The 21960-nt window shown below is 45.6% G+C and overlaps 1 protein-coding gene across 1 annotated transcript in view; it reads right to left on the reverse strand.

Moving 5' to 3' along the window:
- Window positions 1-21960, reverse strand: part of LRRK2 (leucine rich repeat kinase 2) — a 2398611-nt gene that overhangs the window by 2047484 nt on the left and 329167 nt on the right. Inside the window, exon 9 of the mRNA XM_069629211.1 lies at window positions 20158-20297. Within this exon, the coding sequence (XP_069485312.1) occupies window positions 20158-20297 (140 nt within the window). The remainder of the gene's footprint in view (window positions 1-20157; window positions 20298-21960) is intronic.

Here is a 21960-nt window from a genome sequence, read left to right on the forward strand (position 1 = left end):
CCGGAGCCCCAAAGCCTCTTTGGGACGAGCTCGATGGCGCCCTTCCCGAGCATCGCCCTTACCTCCAAGAGAAGTTGAGGGACGTGATGTTCCTTCATGGCCACAGGGGGAACGCGCGGGCACCTCTTTAGAAACTCGAGCGCGTGACCCTGAGCCAGGGCGTCCAGCAACCAACGGTCAGTGGAGATGGACTCCCACACGCTGACGAAGCTCGCCAGCCGGCCTCCCACCTGGGTGCTTCGGTGGGGGCCCGACCCCACGGCCGGTTCAGTCCTACTTCGATGAGGCTTTGCCGCCTTGTCCTCCTTGGCGACGACAGCGGGGTCCGCCCGACTTGCCTCGTCCCCTGTAGGCTTCCTGTGACGACGAATGGGCCGCTTGACAATAGGTGGAAAATCCACCGCTGGAACCTTTGGAGGCACCCCGTTTGCCTCCGCCGCTCCGAAAGGGCGGCCGTCGTTGCTGAGAACACCAAGAGCCCGGCCCGTCTCCGTGTCCGCCTTGATGGCTTGTAGGGAATCGTCCACTGTTTTCCCAAACAGGTTGCTCCCGTCGAACGGCATGTCCAAGACTCTGGTCTGCACGTCCTGACGGAAGTCAGTAGCCTTGAGCCATCCACGCCGCCTAAGGCACACGCCGTTGCCCAACTGGCGAAATCCAGTGTCCGCGATGTCCATCGCTATCGTAATGGAGTGGTCCGACGCCACTTCTTCCTGCAAGATCTCTAGGGCCTCCGCCCTCTTGTCGTCTGGTAGGAAGTCCAGCAGGGGGGCGAGTTTGTACCACAACTCCCTGTCGTAACGGGCTACGATAGCCAAGGCGTTGGCAGCCTCAATAGTCGTCGCTGCCGATGAGATGACTCTGCGTCCCATCGTGTCCAATTTCTTTCCCTTGACGTCCGGCGGGGAGGTTGACGTAGAGGCCGCGCCCCCCCCCGCTTTCTTCCTGGCCGCCGCGGAGACGACCGAGTCCGGGGTCGGCTGTGCCCGAAGGCACAAGGGGGCCGGGACCCGGTACTTCTTCTCGTACCGATCCCTTCTAGCCGGCGTTGTGGATGGGTTCTTGAGGAGGGCGAGACCCTCATCCCAGATATCGTCCAGTAGAGGTACAGCGAGGACCATCTTCCTCTTGGTCTTGTGCCGTTGATAAAGGAAAACTTCCTTCTTCTCTTCTGGGCAGAGCTGGAAAAGCTCGGAGGCCCTCGCGATCATGGCGTGAAACGATCCAATCTCGTCGGGCGGGGAAGCCTGGGTAGGAGGTGACGACGGGAGAACCTAGTCGTAAACCTCATCATCAATACCCGTCGCGGCCGTGTCAGTCCCCGTATCATCCCCACGTGTGGTGGACGGGGAGGAGGGCTGAGCAGGGCGCGAAGGTTGAAAAGGAGGTGGAGGATGAATCCTTCTCTTAAGAGGAGGGCTCCCAGAAGGGCCTGGCTCCGGGTCCCCCGTCGGGAGCGGTTCCTCCGTTGGTGGTAACGGCAGTCTCGTCCTTATCTCCGAGCATAAGGACTGTATAGCCAACAAAATGGCCGTCGAGTTGTCTTGCGGCACTGGTTGAGGGGGTTCCGACGGGCGATCAGGAGCCCCGTCGGCACCCTCGACGTTCTCGTCGTCTCCCACATCGGGATCCCTCCCGACAGGATGGTCTTCTTCCACGCCAGAGCCGTGGCCTAAGACTTCGAATAGCTCCTCCTCAGAGGTTGAATCGACGACGACCTCCTGTCCCCCCTTTTTCTTCTCCGTCTGAGGTTTCACGGGGGTCCTGTCGATGGGCATGAAAGAGGACTCCCTCCGTGGTGGCAGGGAGATTCTGGGCCCTGAGGTCGCCACCACTGGTGTAGCCTCCACAGGCTGAGCCAGGGCCGCCGCGACTGTCTCGATAGAGGCCTTGGCCGGATGGCTCAAGGCTTTCACCACCTTAGGTGCGCTCACCGCCTTCTCCTTGGGGGGAGTGTCACCACCTCGCTCCCCCTCCGATGGGGCCTTCGAGCACGACCGGGGTCTCTCCAGGAGCTTCGCCGGGTGCTCGGCCTTCCTCTTACCCGAGCCAGAGCATTGGCTCGTGGTTGTTGTCGCCGGGGAGGATGCGCCCTGCCTGGCGCCCATAGAGCCCGACCGTTCAGCGCTCCCGGTGCCAGCGGACTCGCGGTGCTTGGCCTTCTGTTGGACCCCCGTCGCCGGGGCGCCCTCAAAAGGTCTGACGAGAAATTGGCGAGACGCTGATGGCGGTCCTTCATGGTCCGCTCCGACATATTGCCGCAAAACGCACAGTCCTTCTCCACGTGCGTCTTGTCTTCATGCAGGCAGTAAAGGCAAAGGGAGTGTTTGTCCTCCTTAAAGACATTCTGAAGCTGGCATCCAGGGCAGACCCTGAACAGCTTTCAGGGCGTCGAGCTTCCCTTCTCCTGGGCCATGCTCGAGAAGGGCCTGAGAAACTTCTGGAGTCCTCCAAAAGCGTGGCTCGATGAAATCTTCACCCTTGAGGGGTGTAGAAGAATCCGACACGGGTCCCCGTTGATCGGATAAAGAAACGGTGGAGCTTGAGGCTCTTTTGACCGAAAAAGAGAAAGTTTTCCTAAGAAAAAGCGCGAAAAAAGCACTAACGCTCGAGAGCAATAGCACGAGGATCCCAACACTTGAACGTGCGGTAAAAATCTGAAGATGGCTGCCAGAGGCGGGGCTTAGGGAGAGGGCAGTCATTGGCTGTGGTCAGTATGACGCAGATATCAGCGATTGGTTACTACTACGAAAGACAGATCAGAAACGAAATTGATACTGATTTTTCTTTACCGAGGATTCCCAGCCTGACGACGGGGAATATTCATGAGCATGTGAATCCATGCCAGACCCCATGCTGGAGAAACACCTGTTGGGTCTAGGGGGTTAATCTACATAATAATTGGAAATGAAAATCTTGGAATGATCTAAGCAAAGAGGGTCCGGATGGGTCAAGCAGTGAAGTGCAAAGATTCTTTAGATCCCGCTCAAGTTCTCTAAGCTCAACAGGTTGGCTTGGACATATCATTCATGCTTTTTAGCCAGTTGTCTTGAGGGACAAATCTCAGTGCTTGGTATTTGTGGGTCAGCCAGAAAGAGACTGCCTGGTCCAATTCTTCCTGGTATGGTGTTTATTTAAAAATGTATTTTTATTGAGTTTTTTGATTGACATCAATCATAGGCAACATGTGATTAGTCAATTAAGTCAGCGGGTCACAACATTTTATTTTTTAAAACATCTAGTCCATATACATTCTGTGGAACCTTGCTTTGTTTCTCTGTTCCCTTCCCTTGAAGCTCCCCCCTACCCCCCAACCCCGTCCCCCAAACATTTCACCACTGGCTCTTTTGTGTCACAAATTATATAAATATATATATACATTTTTAAGAGGACTTTTATAACCTCTCAACTGGTTGCATAGCTTTTGGCGCAAAGGCTTTCTCAAAGTCATTTTAGGGTTGATCATAGTCTTCAATGTCAGGCAAGGACTGTGTGTTTTGATTCAGTGTTCATATTTCACACAGAATTCCGCCCATGCCATTTCAACGGAGCCCCTTTCCCCATGAATGGCAGCTGTTAGGCAGTCCATGCGGTATAGGTTCCGCACTACATTGATCCACTCAGTTTTTATCGGGAGAATCTTCCTTTTCCAGAATGTGGCTAGGCATTCTCAGGCAGCTAGAACCAGCCCATGAGCCATCTTTGGTATTTTTACAAGTTAGTCTTCCTGTTCCTCTAGACCGGACATTATTAGCAATGGTGTTTTCTGTCTCGTTTCCCCTTCTACATCTCTGATCCAGCCGAGGACTTCATCCCAGTATGACTGGACGGCTGCACAGCTCCACCACATGTGCCAGTAATTGGCTTTTGTTCCACATTCATGCCAACAGAAGGGACTCACTCCTTGGTACATCTTGGCTAATCTGACAGGGTCATACTGCCGTCTGTAGAGAGGTTTGATGCTGTGTAGTTTGTATTGGCAAGCTATGGATGTTTGCGCAGTTCTTCTGCAAATCTTGAGCCAGGCTTGTGGAGACAGCTCCCTCCCCAGGTCAACCTCTCATTTTTCTTTTAGTTTCCTGGAGGGGGCGTGGTTTGTGTCTCTCAGGGCTCTGTACAGTGTGCCTATTAACCCTCTGGGGCCTGTAGTCATGTTCAGTATTTTGTCAAAGGGGTGAGCTCTCTCTGTAATTTATCTTTCCAGACATCTCTGGTCATAATTCCCTTCAGTTTCAGGTATAGAAAAACCAGAAGTGGTCCGACGCCAAGGGCCTCTTTGAGTTCTTGGATTGTAATGTATGTCTCCCCTTTCCATCTTTTGCCAGCCCTCTCCAGTCCGGCTTCAAACCACACCTGAAACTTCTCTGTGTGTAACCCATATGTGTCCTAGTGGGGATGGCCACGTTGTAACCCCCTCCATAACCACTCTCGGCCGCCATATATCCCACAGGATACCTAAGATGGAGTGTGTTCTTATTCTTTTGAGTAACTTTGATCTGGTTACCCATATCCATTCACCTACCGCTGCAGGATGAAGATGTTTGTTATCAAGATCTACCCATTGCAGGTCCTTCTGCTGTTTGAGGTGAGGGACTAGAATGCTCAGTTGTGTGGCCTCGTATTATAAGCGTATGACTGGAAGACCCACACCCAGTCATTTCTTGCCCTGCCACAGAAACCACAGCAGGGAGGCTTTGGTTTTCACAAAGTACTCATCGGGTATACGTATGGGTAGCATCTGGAATAAATAGAGGATTTTCAATAGGATCACCATTTTAAATGCCATTGAGGCGACCTAGCCATGATATTGTGAGCTGGTTCCATCTCGTGAGATCGTTTCCTATCATTGTCATGAGAGGGGTGACATTTGCATCGTATAGTTCCCCAAGTTCTCTAGTAACTTCAATACCCAGGTATCACAATGTTCCCAGACTTATTTTCATGCCCAGGGGTGTAAACCGTGCCAAATCCTCGTCTTTGCTTTTGTCTAGGGGGAGGAGGACCGATTTTCCAAGGTTTATTTTGAGTCCAGCTAGTCTTCCATATGCTTCAATTATCTCAATTGCCGCATGTATCGATGTTAGGGGATTAGTCACATGTAACAGCATGTAATCTGCATAGAGCCCACGATTGTACATTCTCCCTCCAACTGTAATACCTTCTACCCTCTGGCCTATTTGTTCTAGTGAGAGAACGAAAAGCAGTGCAGATAGTAGGCATCCATGTCTAGTTCCTCTTCCCAGGTTAAACCATCTTGAATAGCCCCCATTGACTGCTACACTGGTTTTTCGGGGAAGAGTATAATGCCTTAATTCCCTGATGGAGTTTTGGACCTAGTCCAACCTATAGGAGGACCCGTCTAAAAATTCCCATGCTACCCTATCAAATGCTTTTTCTGCGTCTATGGAGCGGAGACCCCCTGCATTTCCTGTGCTTCATTTAGAAGGTGGAGTGTTTTCTCATCGTATCTGTGCCCTGGCATCCTAATCCTACCTGGTCAGAGTGTGCTGGTATGGTGTTTTAATGTTCCAGTTCAATCTTAAGGGACAGTAGTGTGGGGTAACGTGTCCTTCTCAATAATATGCAATATTGTACTTTTTCTGGGATATCATGCCCTTCCAAAAAATAAGTGATAAGCAGTTTTATACCTTTACTGTGGCCCAGTATTTCAAGCTCCTAAGAACTCCTCTCAGTTTTAGCCACAGTAGGTGAGATCCTCCACAGATTCAGGGCTTCTATGACTTTTCTTCTGAGTATCAACACATGCATCTGGTGGTTCTTCTGCTCTACTGTCATCTGGGTCGCTCTTTCCCTTCTGGATGCCGACTCCTGAAAAGATTATTTTCCTTGTTCACCTGTATTATTGGATTCACCAGCTTCTACAGATGTCTGTACTCTAGCTTCTGCCATAGCTTTACATCAGCCCTACCTGATCATTCCAATTGTATTCTACTGCCTGATTTGTCAAATCCTGCTCGTGTTTGAGAGGGGCTTCCACACTGGTGAATTGCTAATGTGCTCACCTTCTGCAGATCATTGGCTTGCTGATCTAATATGTAACCCAATAGCTATCTTAATATCAGGCAGAAGAATCCATCTTTGAGCTAGCACTATATCAGTGTTTAGTCTTGGCTCCCCTATGGCATGTCCACTTCTGCAGTATCTGTTCTCTGGGTTATATTCCCCAGACACTACTTGTGGTAGGAATCTGACATTTTTGCAGGGCTCCTGCTTAGGATCGATATGTGGCAGTTATTCCTCTTTCGGGTTTGTGCACACCACCCTGGGTACCATTTTTATATGAGGCATTTGTTAATGCCCATTCCCTGTGGATATATGTATGTGTCAGAGAGCAGTCACATTCATACTTCAAGAAAAGCAAGGGCAATTGACCCCTTATGGTGGAGGTAGCCTTGGCACCCACTATTCAGTCCCAAAACAATGACTGGGAAATTAAACACTTTCCTGCTCAGGGAACAATGTTTCAGAAGTCCCCGACCTCTAGGCGAGGGTGCAAATAGTGCCAGAAAGATTAAACTGAAAGGTTTGCAGGACACATGTGGTTTACGGGACTGTCATTCCACTGTTGCACAGTCTGACTGAACCGAAAGAAACATACATGCATCTCTTGCACAAAGATTAAAACAAGTGTGCATGGTTCTTTCACTTTAAGAGTTGCAATGTTTCAATTTTACATGCTATGAAAGATAAACCCTTCTCCAATCATAACAGAAGGCTTCCTGGTTAGAATTACTCATGCAGTGGTTGAAGAGGGACCCAAAGAGAAGCAGGTTCTGAAAACAAGGCTGCATGATGACAAAGAGGGGAACACACATATCCACGCCTAGTCTAGAGTACTAAATGGTATCTGGCTTTCATAGAACCTCAGGCCAACTCGCTTGCCAACCAAATGACCCTGAGCACACAGCACAACCAGAGTAGCAGCCCAGGCCACTTAGCACTGTGCTATTATTGACCCAAAGCACAACACACATAAAGAAGAGATTATGCTTTAAAAAGGCACCCAAACCTAGATTCCCTTGGTCCTGGAGACCCCATGGTAGGGATGGCGGAGGCCAGGTGCGTGGTAAGGAGGTAGAAGCATGTAGTATAGAGGAGTGAGAAATTGGCTAAAGAAAGTTTTCTGGAGCAGGTGGAGCTACTGGTTTGTCAGAGGGAAATTGTTTGGGAGCAGGGACAAATGCGTACCATCTCAGAGAGCAAAAGGAAAAGGTTTCATCTGGCGGGAAGAGGAGAGGAATATTGTGCAGGAGAGGAAACCTATCTAATAGGCAAAGGGGTGGAGTATGCTGTGCTGTATGAAGTAAAGGAGGGAGACGCCATCTAACGAAAAGACAGATGGAGAAGTCATTTTAGTGAGGAGAGAAGCAATGGACACTGAACTGAAGATTTGTCTTGTGGAGCAGGAGGAGAGAGGATCTAGCAGGGGGGATTTGGCATGGTGTGGAGAAAGGGGATGACCTGAAGGCAGGGGAGGATTACAGTGAGAAAGATACCCTCAGAGGAGAGAGAGAGATGTTGGCAGGAGGAAGCAAAGGGATAACATCAGTAGGCTTAAGGAAGATCTGAATCGCTAGTGAGTGAGAGGGAGAGATAGAGCAGGGCGATCTTGGGATAGGGAGAGAACAAGCGACCACCCAGTTAGATAGTGAGGTTAGGATTGTTCCAGAGGACCACACTGGTTCTGGGAGAAGTACTGAGGTAGGTGGAGGAATGAGCTGGCACACCTATGCCAGGGAGTTTAAGGATGGCCCAGGAGTAGAGAGTGTGGAGAAGGGCCCAGGAAGAACACAGAAAGAGGCATGGGTAGTGTAAAGACTGGAGCGGGGGGTCTGTCCTGCTTTCTATATGGCAGAGGAGAGGCACAGAAGACCCCAGCCAAGATTCTCTATTATTGGTAACGTAGTCGAGCAATCAAGGCCTAGCTTCTCAGGAGATGCTGCAGGCTGGTTCTTAAGTACAGTGTAGTCCCCAAGCCCCACAAAGGAATGTGCACACACTGTATTAGTTAAAACAGTCTTTATATAATTAATATTCAAGGTTATGTATACTATCACAATAAATCACTTTGTGCTCAGCAGATCTATATTTTTTTAAAATCTATAATGGCAAATATATACAGTTCTAAAGTGGTACCACAATTATTATCAGATCTCATTAAAGTGTATCAACTATACTCTGGTAAAATGTCACACAGATCACTTAAGGTCAAAGAACAATAGACATAGGAGGAAAGCAGTTGGTTAGAACAATTGGCAGAATACTGGCCCCTACCACTGGACATAGTTCTGTGTGGAGATTCCCCCCCCCCCGGCCTGGGCAACCTGTAAATAAAGATACCTCACAAGCCCAGTCCATATATTATTCTAGAAGTCTTATTTCCTTCTAAAATAGTTCTACAACCCCAGTTCACCTTAAATAGTAGAGTGCGTCGATGGATCCTTCTTGAGCAGCTCCATTTAAGGCAGGAGCCACGGATCTTCGAGATCCCACGAAGAAAAAGGTTTGAACGACTACAGTGTCGATCCAGAAAAACAGACACCCCTTGATCATGGGGAAATGTGCTATGTTGGCCCAAGACCAACCATCTCATGCTATTAGTGTTAGTAATACATAATCATAAGCTTGACCGAAGTGCGGCCATTTTAAGGTGACAGAAATCACCATCTTGTTTTCTCTACCGTTTGCTTATTGCTTTCTGTTCTAAATGCTTTGCTGACATGATATTCTGCTTTACCAGCGTGCAGTGCAAGGCCAAGGGAAATATGCTGAAACATAACGTAGCAACCCTCATAGAAATACCCGGTCTCCTCCCGCGCGCTATCCTTGAAAGAGGGCAGCAAGGCATCTTAATCAGCCCGCAGGTGCCAGTGTGTCTCGAAAACACAGTGAAAAAACTCGGAACGAGCATTAAATTGCTTGAATTATGCTCTTCTTTGCGGCCCCCCTTCTCGAGCCCTGTAGAGTCCTGGAGAGCGAGCTGACCCCCAGGACCCAAATAGAAACTAGGAGATAGGAAGGCCTGGAATGTGGCCCCCCCCCACATGCAGCTTGTTAGCGAGAACAGAAGCATTCTGTTCTTTTCAACAAAGACTTATGTCTGCAGCCTTACAAAATTGCAAACTGTTGCTAAAACAAATGTTTGAGGTGTCATACTCGTCACGATTGTCAATCATCGTGCCCAGTTGAAAGGAGATGTGCAAGGGGCGGTTTTTGATGTGACACTACTGATTGTAAGATGTTAGTTTTGTAATCATGTAACTGATGTATGTCTCTCGCTCTCTTGCGTCTCCCGAGGTCTGTTACACACACGTCGCGGGGCGTGAGACCAGTGGCCAACACTATTTACTTTGCAATAAACCATAGCTTTTGGGAATACAACCTCGTGTCTGCCGTATCAGTTCGTGTGTGGTGACAGTGCCTTTTTTCCACATTCGAGGGTCCCTCAGGGACTCCTTCAACAGTGAGGTGGCAGCTTCGTTCCTAGCAGTGCTTGTCGACGACAGAGCTTTGGCGTCCCGCAAGGAAGAGGCGTGCGGGGCACCTCTGGGATGATAGTTCAGGACCGCAAAGAGATTGTGAAGAACTGTGGCCCAGCAAGGGCGTGGAGTCGTCCGGCGTCTCTATGGTCGTCAGGTGGCGGGAAACCCACCGGCGGATCCTCCTCGGTGCGTTGGCTGCCTCAACTTTCTCCGGCAGGACAAAAGCGGTCAACGTGCAGGCGAGATGGTCCTTGGACCAAATGCTACTTAGGCAAAGGGAGCACGGCGGCTCTGGTCGGCGACAGTGATGAACAACAGTGTCCGGGCACTTCTCCTTGAGATTCCGTGGTGGTCCCCCGTCTCTGGTCGGTAGCCTGTCGCAGGTCTGTCTACCAGGGAGCTTTGGAAAGGATCAGCTGGTGCCCAATGGTCCCTCATAGCTCGGGAAGAGGGCGCCTAACCAGGTCCTCTCTGGGTCAATCCTTGGAGACACAACAGCTTTCAGATCGACGAAGTAGAGCAGCAGCAAGACTTCTCTTCCAGCACGGCTTCAAGGTTAAGCTTCAGTTTTACTCCAGTTACTCTTCGTAGTGGCTTCTGAACACAAATTCTAGCAGTGAGAGGCCCCCAGATATACTAGTTGATCTCCCATTCATTCTGCTGGGTCACACTCAGGCAACCAATCAGTCAGAAGGGCATTCATGCAGGCAGGCAGCCAATAAGGTGCATAGTGCATTCAGGCCATTCACTTCTCTCCAGACACTCGAAACAAGTTATGTGTATTGGGACAAGTACCCAGCCATTCAACACGCCACACTGCATTCATATCAGTCATTGTGTCAAACACCAGAAACCAGACATACACAACAAGAAGTGCATATTGGTCACACACTCCATTCACCCAGGTCCCACCCACAAGGTGTACCCACAACATACAGTCACTGGGAAGGCTCCAGCCAGTCTGGACTTCACAACAACACCATATATGGAACTTCCACCCAACAGCCAGTCAGGGGGAAGGGACAGAGTCAAGGCTTCCCAGGAATTTGGGGAAAACAAGGTAACAGGCGATAGAAAGCAAGAGGCCACAGGGGCCATCTTGTTTCCTATCAGGAATCAACTGATTCCAATGGCAGCGTCTGGTATCCCAAAATGGAGGATACTCAGAGCACCTGTCAAATTCAGCATGGAGCTGCCACCAGCCCATACCCTGCTCTGTGGGCCACACACAGCTGCCCAAAAACATACAATAGGGGCACAGGGTTGTACCCCCACCCATGGGTGCCATAAGGGTATCCTATGGGTCTGTACACCGAACCAAAAGAGAGCTACACCGCCAGGAGTCCCACATGAACTCCTGCGTGGAAAATACAACAGAACACACAATAAAAAGCAGTAAAGGACAAGGATACGGAGGCCCTGTCCCTCCGATGCATTTCCAGAATCACAAGTAGGAAGTGAGAATAGAGCACACTTCTCTGTCAAAGCCCACATCAGTGCATCAGTTCCACTCAAAAGCAAAATGACCTGGGGCCCAGCGTAGCAAGAAGCCATTGCCAGCCCACAAGGAAAGTGCCCAAAGAAACTTGTATGCAGCAAGCATGAGGACTCCAAAAGCATCCAGATGCCCCAGAGCCATGACTGCATGGCTGGAGAAAAGCTATACCCGGAGTGAAAGGTCGGATGATCGAACCACGCCACCAGCTTGACGCTGGAAGGAGCAACATTCCTCCTCCTTGAAGAGGGAACCTCTGGAGTTGCACCTTTATCTTTTGTTAGGATTTGGAGGAACTTGGTGAATATTTTGTATTGCACTGGTCACCTGGCTTGGATTCTTTTCAATTGTTTTCTGGAGCTTAGTGAGACTGAATATTTCTTTGATGGACCTCTTAGGGCAAAAGGGGCAGATCCTACTCTGTTAACCTATTGTTCGAGAGATAGACTGGCCCCTTGCCTCAATGAAACCCAGACACTTCGAGGCCACATAATTCTGACACTTGGGTTACTGAGTAATCACCATCCTTACCCATTCTTCATAAGTCCTTAACCCAAGTATAAAAACATTCTTTAAACTACAGTTTGTGTCTGACTCTCAATTTTGAGAACACAGTGACAGGGTGACCTTCACTGGTCTGTCACAGAGACTGTGTCTAGCATGCAGGGTCTGTCTGGGTTAATGCTTGTGCCACAGTGCTTTCCACAAATCAGTCACATGAGGGGATCGGACTTCGTCCTCCAGAGTTTGAGACTAGAATAACAAATTAACTCCACAGGCTCACATACCATAAGTATTATATATGTCCACTGGGTTGGTATTTCTTTATCATGCTTCAGTTTGCATGTAAGAGCTAGGGACTAAGTATTGCGTAATTGTGACTTGACTGTCTTAAGCTCTGAGGCCACATCACGTAGTGTAAGGGCACCCGAGGGCTTTGAAGAAATTCTTTACTCCCCCAAAAACCCCTGCACTACCATGGCTCTAGCCATAATGCAGGCTACCTTTTATGGGCTGCAGAGTTCCTTTCTGGCATAGGTATAGTGCCAGGATTGGACTTTTACAATGTGGTTAGCTAGGAATATATTCATAATGAAAAAGTAGATCTATAAGCAGCAGAATAAGAGTCGATGGTGGTGCTGCCATCAAGGGTCTAGGCAGATAATACAGGAGGACATTCTGATTGCAGTGCAAAGCAACATTTAAATTTACCATCAATTCTTCCCGACAGAACCATAACTCAGTCACTGGCATGCAATGCTCGTGGCACCACATATAAACAGCACACATTACCTGCATGTACCCACAGTTCTTGCAGCAAATTACTAACAAAAAGTGCTAATGAAAACCAATAGTAGCCAAACCTGTTAGAGCCAGTACTGTGTATCCATTTTTTTTGTGTTGGATTATGTGGATTTGCGCTCCAATCATAATGTTCCTTTATCAAATGTTCTGGGTTCAATTTCAAATGTTAAATTGAAGAGGATCTTAACCAACAGCTCAATTCAAGCAAAAGGTTTTTTCACTGAAGATTGTTTTTTTTTTTTTTAATGATAAACCTCATACCTAAAGTCCAAAGGACCATACCCAGTGGGAACTTTCCTGGGACACAGCCTTAGTCCATCTCCGGGTACACTAAAAAATAAATAAAAATAAAAAAATGGCCACTGGCTATGGACACTTTGTCAAGGCACAACCTTCAGCAATGTCCCAGGCCCCCATAAGCCACAGAAAGCAGCCACTGCAGATTTGCGCGTCACGAGAAACCCTGCCAATCCATGGTTCTGATTCTAATAGGTGTGAGAAAACTGAAGGCACTCTCACAACTACTCCAAGGGGATCTTTTGTTCAGGTGGCCAGGGAAGGGCCATCACTTTTGGATCCCGACCCTGGAGATGAACTAGCTATGGAGGATTACCGGAGTGTAGGGTCCTTGATGATTGGGGAGAGGGTGCCAGAGGGTGAGACATGGTATACCTAAGAATGACTCACCCTACCGGCTCTCAGCCTTTGTAGGATGTTGCTGTCCATATCCTAATTTTCCCCCAGAAATGACACAAAGTACTGAGAAAAGAAGATGCCCCAGAGTAACACAGACTAACCTATAGTAAACACTGCTATACTACTGGGACGAAGAAGAGGGATCCTGAAGACTACAGGGCTGAAGGTCAGGCATGTCCCAGTAATTGGCCTAACTGGAATCAGGCAAAGGAGGCGAGTGAATCGCGCCTGAAACCCCTTGATGGGGCTCAGGTGTATAAAAGGTGGAGTACCAGAGAACTTCGAGAGAGAGCATCAAGAGAAAGGTCAGCCCAACCTGCAAGAAGCCAAAAGGAGAATGGAATGCTGAGATGCTGAAGGAATGCGCGGGGAAGCAGAGTAGAACTTTGTGGCAGGGAGCTGTGTCTCCAGGGAGCCAGTGAAGGTGGGAGAAGGGAACCGTGGAGAGTGTTGGTCACTTCGCTGTGGCCAAAAAATGCTAGTTTCCCTAAATGGAAGAAATCATCACAACGAGAAAGCTAAAGAAAAGAACGCCACGATGAGTTAGCCTCAGAATGTGAGAAAATCAATGCGCATATTAAAGTTGCTGAGTTACATTGTATCGGAGTGGTAGTGTGTGATCGGCACATTCTTAAAAGCCTCAGATCAAACCAGAATGACGAAACGAAATGAATGCAATGTTAGAAATTGATTTTGTAGAAACAATATATCAAAGTGGTCATGTCTGAAGGAATTATACGTGTTCAAATGTCTCTGATCAATCAAGGATACTAAGAAAGTAATATGAACTGTTAATGCTGTGAAAACGAGAATGAATGCTGTGAACAAGCAGCTGAGGGGAGCCAGAGAAGTGTAATCAAAATGCCGAACGAGCGAAAGTAAGCTGAACAAGTGGCAGTAAAGACTGTAAATGAAAGCTAATAAAAAGTAAATTGGAAAAGAGCCAAGTAAGGACCAAGAAAGAGAAATCACTAATCTATGAACCTTTTGGTCATGAACTGCCAAACCAATATAAGTCCAGGTGGCAGAAAGCTGGAGCAAGGGTAACAGGTTGTGTGACCTGCAATGGGTGAGCCGTGCGGCATGTCAACTGTGCCTAGACCAGGAAGCCCTAACAAATCCAGGAGAACTGTGAACACAAACCTGAAACAAGATAAAGCTGAACATTGGAACACTGTTTGCAAATCAGTGCTTGAAGCTTGGGGAAGGGAACCCTGAGCTTCTTTTGAACTTTGTATACAGAGACAAAGTGTGCTTGAAACTTGGGGAAGAGAAACCCAAGTCCTGATGGAACATTTGAAACCCATAATTGTTGGAACTAGATCCGGAACTTGAGGAAGGGAGCTGGAGGCTGCTCCAGACTGTGTTCAACATTATCGAGTCCGAATAACTCTACACTACATTTTTGTATTAGATGTAAGGGCAAGCAGACGTTTTGACAGACAGACTTTTGATGTGGACTTACGGACATAGACTTTCTTTAGGTAGGGAAATCCCCACCACAGCTATAGAGCATGTTGGGCATTACACCCATCCCGAAACTTAATAAAGATTCTATTGTTGAATTCACAATCTGTTGACTGTGTCATCTCTTGATACCATGCCTGTCTCAGATAGGCCATTGACCGGTCCAGCACCCATATAGTTACTTCATGCTACTTCACTTAGCAACATCGTCATTGTGTTCAATTACATATCACGTCTTTGCACAGTCACATTTGAATTATCACCTTCCTTACTCTCTCATGCCAAGCCTGCATGCAAGATTGCTAGTCTATATCCAGTACTGGATGGTGCAATGAGGAACCCAGCCACACCCTTGAGGTGCGTGCGTGTGTGTGTGTGTGTGTGAGCAACTGGGGGGCCTGGTGCCACCACCCCCTGTCAGTGTCATTGGGAAGTGTGGGTGTTGCAAGTAGTAGAGCAATGAGCTGAAGAGCAGAGTAGATACCAGGGGTGTAGGAGAGGCTGGAGGTTTGGAATAGGTACAGGAAGAGAAACCAACCGCGACAGACCAGATAATACAAGAGAGACAAGGAGAGAGATTTTTGTTTTTAAACCTTGCCAAGTGTAGTTTTTAACAAGTAGTGGCTCTGGAAGCTTCAATCCTTTGGTCTGTTCATTGGCCAATACTTTGAATAGTCTCTTCCTCAGGGATTTGTATCTGCACCAAATTATGAGAGCACAAATGTCCCCAAAAACTCGTTTGTGGGTTGCAAAAACCAACTCCTCTTATTCAAGGTTTAAAAACAAAAATCTCTCTCCTTGTCTCTTTTATTTTTTGGTCTGTCACGGTTAGTTTCTCTTGAAGCTTGCTCTCAATTTTCTACTTGCGTTGGTGTCTGCCTTTCCTGCCAGAGCGAATGTTACGTTGCAAGAAGTTCTTGGCTCATTTTGTAATTGAGCGGTTGTTAACAACTGACACCCAACGCTGTTGAACTGCTGTGTGTGTTGTTCTTACCTGATCTTTGGTAGACCGTGAATGGAGATGCATGTGCAACCTCCTCTGGCTGTCATTATTTGTTGGATTTCGTGGTGCCGTACCCTTGGCATTTACTTGTACTGGTACATGCATGCCAGAATAACCTGTGACATGGGATGTGGAATGCAAGTTGGATGATACCTACAATTCAGCACATGCCTCTGTACTAGTGAAAATAGTTACATAAAACACCTCTCAACTTTCTCCACATTGACTTCTCATATATGGAGATTTGTTCAAGTTTAGACCTTTTAATTCCTTAAATTATATTCATTTGATTTGTTGATACTTGTTCCAACTCTTCCCATATTGATACCTTGTATATGGAGATGTGTTGAAGTTCTGTCTTTCTCTTCCTCCTTTAATATCTACTAAATTATGGCAACACTTGCTCCAACATTCCCCGTACTGACATTTCACATATGAGGACTTCGGTAATTGTCTTTGTTCTCAACTTGTTGGTATTAAAATTAAGTCTGTACAGCTTCATTCACTGTCCGGAATACCTTGGGGCCCCCTCAACTTCCTTGGGCGGACTCATCGGTATCTGGCACTGCCTCTGACCGGCATCACGTTGTTTCCATGACACATTCATCCCGGGATGGCGTCTTCCGTAATGCAGACTACCTTTCAGCTCTTCTGTGTAGTTTGCGTTCATCTGCCGGTAAGCCTACGTCTCAATGCATTACTGCGTTGCAGTTAGCTTGCTTGCGGTGACCATTGCCTCCACACAGCAATTTGGGAATGCTGGTTCCCTGTAGCACGACCCGTTCTCGCGCGTCTGGCCCCCTCCGGTGGCTTTGCTTCCTTCTGCCTCCATTCGGCTTCTCTCCCCACGGTGAACGTGGACATCCATTTAAATGTCCCGCATAGTTGAGCCTCTGCATAACTAGTCTGCACATTCAATTTAGTAGTTCTGTTCCACAGTGACTCCTTTCTCCTCTTCTTTGTTCCAGTACCATAGGTTTTATGGGAGTCTATAGAGCCTATAGGACTTTAGAAGTGATTTTTAGTTAAAAAAAAACCATCAATGATTGTTGGTTTCGTGTATGCAGGTACATGTGAGGTATGCATGTTCTGCCTAGAATGTTTGGGAAAAAAGGTTTTATAACTAGAGGGATTTGTAAAATGGCAACATGCCATTAAGAATCTAGCAATTCTAGGATCCTCTTCACATGTAAGGGGAGAATATTGCATCTCTCCTAATGGGGTCACCACAGCTCCTCGACCCCTGACAACCATCTCCTCCCATGAGATCCTCCGTCATAATACCACTCCCCGGGTCCGGAACAGGTAGCAATTGCCTTCCCCCGGCCACATGGGAGGAGATTTTAGGCTGGAGTTCAGTGATGACTCCATAGGATCCATCACACGGTTTATAGTCAAAATGTCGACAAAAAAATGTCGACATGCAAAAATGTCGAAAAAAAAATGTCGAAAACAATAATGTCGACATCCTATACATAGAATGGAAGAAGTCAATTTATCGAAAAAAAAATGTCGACAAAAAAAATGGTCGATTATCATAGACAATAACCAGAAATAATCATTGGGGGGGGTCCCCCCCCCAACCCCCCAACCTCACCCTCCATCACGAACCATCCCAGCACCCCCTCCCCTTCCCTTCGTCCGTAATCACCCACTTGTCTGTGACACTGGATAAAGATAGGTTACGAAATGGTTAACACGCTAGATGACATTCCTGAGTAAAGCACCTTGTTTTTGATAGCAGGAAACGGTTAACGGCTGTGAAAAAACCGTCATTACCTGACAGAACATCTCTTGAGAGGTTACTTCGGGCAATTGACAGCATTTTTTTCGTACTTTTTTCTAGCGAAAAGGTAAGACGCACTACCATTATGAAAAATTACGTCTACAATAAAGGAAATAGTATACAGTACCTCAAAAAAATTATTTTTACGTGTCGTTTCAGGTGATAAAATGGAAAACAAAATAGAATTTATAGAAAGCCAAAAAGGAAGTAAGCAGCTGGTATGGAATGGATACATATTCTGTAAAGAACTTCAGCGAAAAGAGAGAATATACTGGCGCTGCACAGAATATACAAAAAATAAATGTTCAGCCCGCGCAGTAACAGTGGGAACAGAAGTAAAGGGAAACGCTGAACACAATCATATGCCTGATCAAACAACTATAATCATCAGGAAAACATTAACGGAACTTAAAAGAAAAGCAGTAGAACATGAGGGGGAAACTAGTGGATCGGTACTCAGGGAAGTTTGTGGCCAATTACCAACGCATGTAACAGCGCAATTACCAGCTGAAAAGTTGATGCAACGCACTATGAACCGAGCAAAACATACCAATGAAAACCTACCCCCTCCACCTACATCCTTTGAACATATACGTATTCCGGATATTTTTAAGATTACAGCGAGAGGAGAACATTTTTATTGTGGCGAAATGGGAATAAACAATGAAAAAATCTTGGTGTTCGCTACCTCTGAAAACTTTCGCCATCTAAGTCAAAGCAAATATTGGCAAAGTGACGCCACGTTTAAAGTATGCCCCCACCCGTTTTTTCAATTTTATACTGTCCATGGAACAATCAATGACAAAACATTACCACTGATTTACTTTTTGATGCCAAAAAAAACAGAGGACGCTTACAAAATCGTATACAATAAAATTAAGGAAACTACACCCGATTCACAACCAGAGACAATAATCATGGATTTTGAAACAGCACAAATCAAGGGTTTTTCATGCGTGTACAAAGACACTACAATAAAGGGTTGTTTTTTTCATTTCACTCAAAGTGTTTGGAGAAAAATACAGAAATTAGGTTTGTCAGCAAAATATACGGAGGACAGTTACTTTCAGATTAACGTAAAAAAACTTTTTGCATTGGCTTTTGTACCGGAGAATCATGTTATTAATTATTACGAACATTTAATTGACAGTGAATACTATAAAAATCATGAAAATGAATTAACAAATTTACTAGACTACTTCGAAAATACATGGATAGGCCAGTTAACACGGAGTGGCAACAGACGCCGACCAAAATACACAATTGAGTTATGGAACTGCTACCGCAACACCATGGAGAACAAACCCCGAACAAATAACGCATTAGAAGGCTGGCATAGCCGCATAAGTAAAAATTTCAATACCCAAAATCCAAGTTTGTGGCATTTCTTGCGAGACTTAAAGTTAGAAGAACAACACCAAGAAATGAGAATTTCGCAAACAATTTCTTTGGCAAATCAGGCACCGAAAACCAAAAAATACAGAGACTATGATAGTAAATTAGTGCAATTAGTACAAGCATTCACAGTAGAGAACAAGGACATTTACTTAGATTCCATAGCTTTTAACTTAAAATGCTAAAAAGAGTACTTACAGTTCATGGTGGCCAAGATTCCGTGTTAAAAAGGTGAAGAATCCCCCATAAAATCCATGAATCCAGGTGCAAAATGACGTTGCATTAACCGTGAAAAAGTACCGTTTTCTTGTTGAAATCCACAGCTTCAGTAAAAAAAGGTATCCAAACTCACCGAAAAGTGTCCAAAATCCATATTACTCGAAAGTCCAATAATCAGTTCCGGGTAATCTCGCTACTGCATGAAAATAAAAACTTCCAAAAAAGCCATATCCGAAAAAAAAAATCCACCATCCGTACGACAAAATCCTTGAAATCCACAAAGACCCGGTCCGTCAGATGAAAAACCATGAAAAAAATGATGAAATGCCCAAAAAAAAAAACAAATCCATGGAGCGAAGGGACGAGGACGCGACCGCGGTAAAAACAAGTCGAAAGTGAGCTTTAAAAATGGCGCTCACGTTTACGTTGTGCTACGTACCTTACGTAGAAAGTCAAAACAATTATAAGTTAATAATTATAGACATACATTTTTAGCTCTCAAGCGCCATCTACTGGTTCTTTATTATATAACAAGTTAAAATGAATTACAAAAAGGTGTTGTATTTAATTATATATTTATTAAAGTAAAAGTATTGTTAATTTTATTTATTTATTATGTTGTACAGTTACGTTTACTTACACATACTACTTTCAATTTAATAAACATACTGATATATCAAACTTACCATCAACAACGTATTTGTGTGTATATATATAGAGAATGTATTTATGCTTTTATTAAATGTCGACAAAATAATGTCGAAAATGTATTGTGTCGACATTTTTGTATGTCGACATTATACATTTTCGACATTATTTTGTCGACATTTTGACTGTCGACATTATTGATGTCGACATTATGACTGCACACCCCATCACACCTACCTCTAGCTACTGCCTTCTTCCTCTTTTAAAGATGCCAGAGAATGAAATTGATCTCCACCAACGTGTCCCCCTTTAATCCATGTGGTCAAATTTCAGAAAAACATTTCTACAAGTTACTCTGAAGTCCGACCTGGTCGAATCAACTAAAGTTCAGGCGGTCCTTGTGGGAGGATTGGTCCGAGTCTACTAATCATTCATTCATTCATTCATTCATTCATTCATTCATGGTCACTTTCATGGTTATCCATTTCCTTTGCCTATGATTGGGAGTGGCAACCAATGTGACACATTAGTAAACACAAATAACACCCTAATGCATGTCATGTTCGTGGGCAATAGTAGATGTAATTTCACAGGTCAGTATACAAGATATTACAAAAGCAGCAATGGCGATGGCTCTCACCTGGACAGCCAAGTGATTTCTGTGATTTTGTAATGCTGTGTAAGACGCTTGCAACCAGCATAAGGGATCTGCATCCACATCCATTTCCTGGTCTCTTTCTTCAATTTCCTCTAAGTCTCTGTTTAAAAATATTGTTTCCACTTGGAAATAAAAACATACAATGAAAATAGATTAAAAAGTAAATAGCTGTACTTTACATTCCAGGATGAAAACATTTGAAGTATGTTTACATAGGTTTGTCTTAGTAACAATACATTGACATTTTCGTTCATAGTAATTTTTGAAAAACCAGTTTACCATTGTGGCTGTGGATAAAAAGAGTAGCAAAGCAAATGCATGTTCCTGCAGTTCTTGTTGATCTATATCACCATATCAGTTTGGTTGCAACACAATGTTAGAAGTAGCATAAACACACTATATTCCTGATCTGGCAATAAATCTGCCTCCAACAAGATCTCGGATTATCCTCCAACGCAAAGCTCCAGCCTATCTAGGTTACCTGTTAGTTGATGAGTAAAGCTTCACAATCGTTTTTCTTCAAGAACATCAAAAGTAATCACCACTGCCATTTTTGAGAACATCATATTTTGAATATATGTTAACCTCAAATAGTAGCCCTCCAATTAGCTGCTAGATACAGCCCTCCTTCCCACTGTCCTGGATGAGTCCATGGCCCCATTACAAAACATAACTGCAGGACACTTTCGAAAACTCAGGCCATGGTTCCTGCTACAATAGATCAATAATTCTGAAATTGGTCTATTCACAAGCCACATTTGTATGATGCTAGATTGTACTGTTATTTCGGCGTTTGTTATTCCTCCTCTTTTATTTATATTAAACTACTACTGTCCTTTTCACCATGAATCCCTTTCCTTCTTCCATAATAGCATTATTTTTTCTTCTCTTCCACAGTTTTTTATTTACATTCACATACCTTCCTGCTTTCTGTTCCATCTGACCATTTTCTTCTGTTCTTTCCATTCATTTCTTGCTTTCCTTTCCTCTCCCAATGTCGGCCTATCCATTACCTTTTCATTTGATATTTCTTTAATTTCATTGCTTTTTCATTTTCCTTTCTTACACCTTTGTTCTCGAATGTCTTTGCAGCTTTCCTTTCTTCTTTCACCTGATACTTTACACAAGTTCCACAACAACAAACTTTAAGTTGTAATTTCTTCAATCTTTGCCAATCTTGTTTCATAAGAGGAATGCTAATCTTACGTATCTCATCCCTAAATATCATGATCTCTGAAATGCTATCTCAGCCCCACAGTTGGAAGCAGAGCCTTGCCACCCCCTGAATCTGGGATAAGATGAGGATGGGAAGTATTATTTCTGAAGGGATCTCAATGCATAGCACCATGGTTCACAAAAAAAAAGAAAATGGTGCTATCAGGAAAGAAAAATGGAAACATTATAAAGAAAGAAATGGAACAAAATGTGGAAAAAAGAAGGCAATAAAGAAATGAAGGCAGGAAGGGAGGAATTTAAAAAGTAATGGCACAGGTAGTATATGTCGTGCGCGGCAGGAAGGTTACCCTCCGGCACACCGCTTTACATAACACTCATACCCCCGGGGTCTCCCCGACACATAACACAGCTAGACTCCCCAAGTCGCAGTCAGTCCTTCATAAGGTCATGCTACCTGTGGTGCGGAGGAAGCGTCATCAGCTCCAAGACTCTGTCAGAAGGCGACTTTGTCTGTTCCCTCGTTTCCAGTGGCAACTGCCATGGAGATTGCGAGCGGGCTGGAGCAGCCGACTGCAACCACTTCCTGGTTCTGGGCCGACTTCCCGGTCG

This window comes from Ambystoma mexicanum, chromosome 12, assembly GCF_040938575.1.
Source record: "Ambystoma mexicanum isolate Mex_15411 chromosome 12, UKY_AmexF1_1, whole genome shotgun sequence".
NCBI lineage: Eukaryota > Metazoa > Chordata > Amphibia > Caudata > Ambystomatidae > Ambystoma > Ambystoma mexicanum.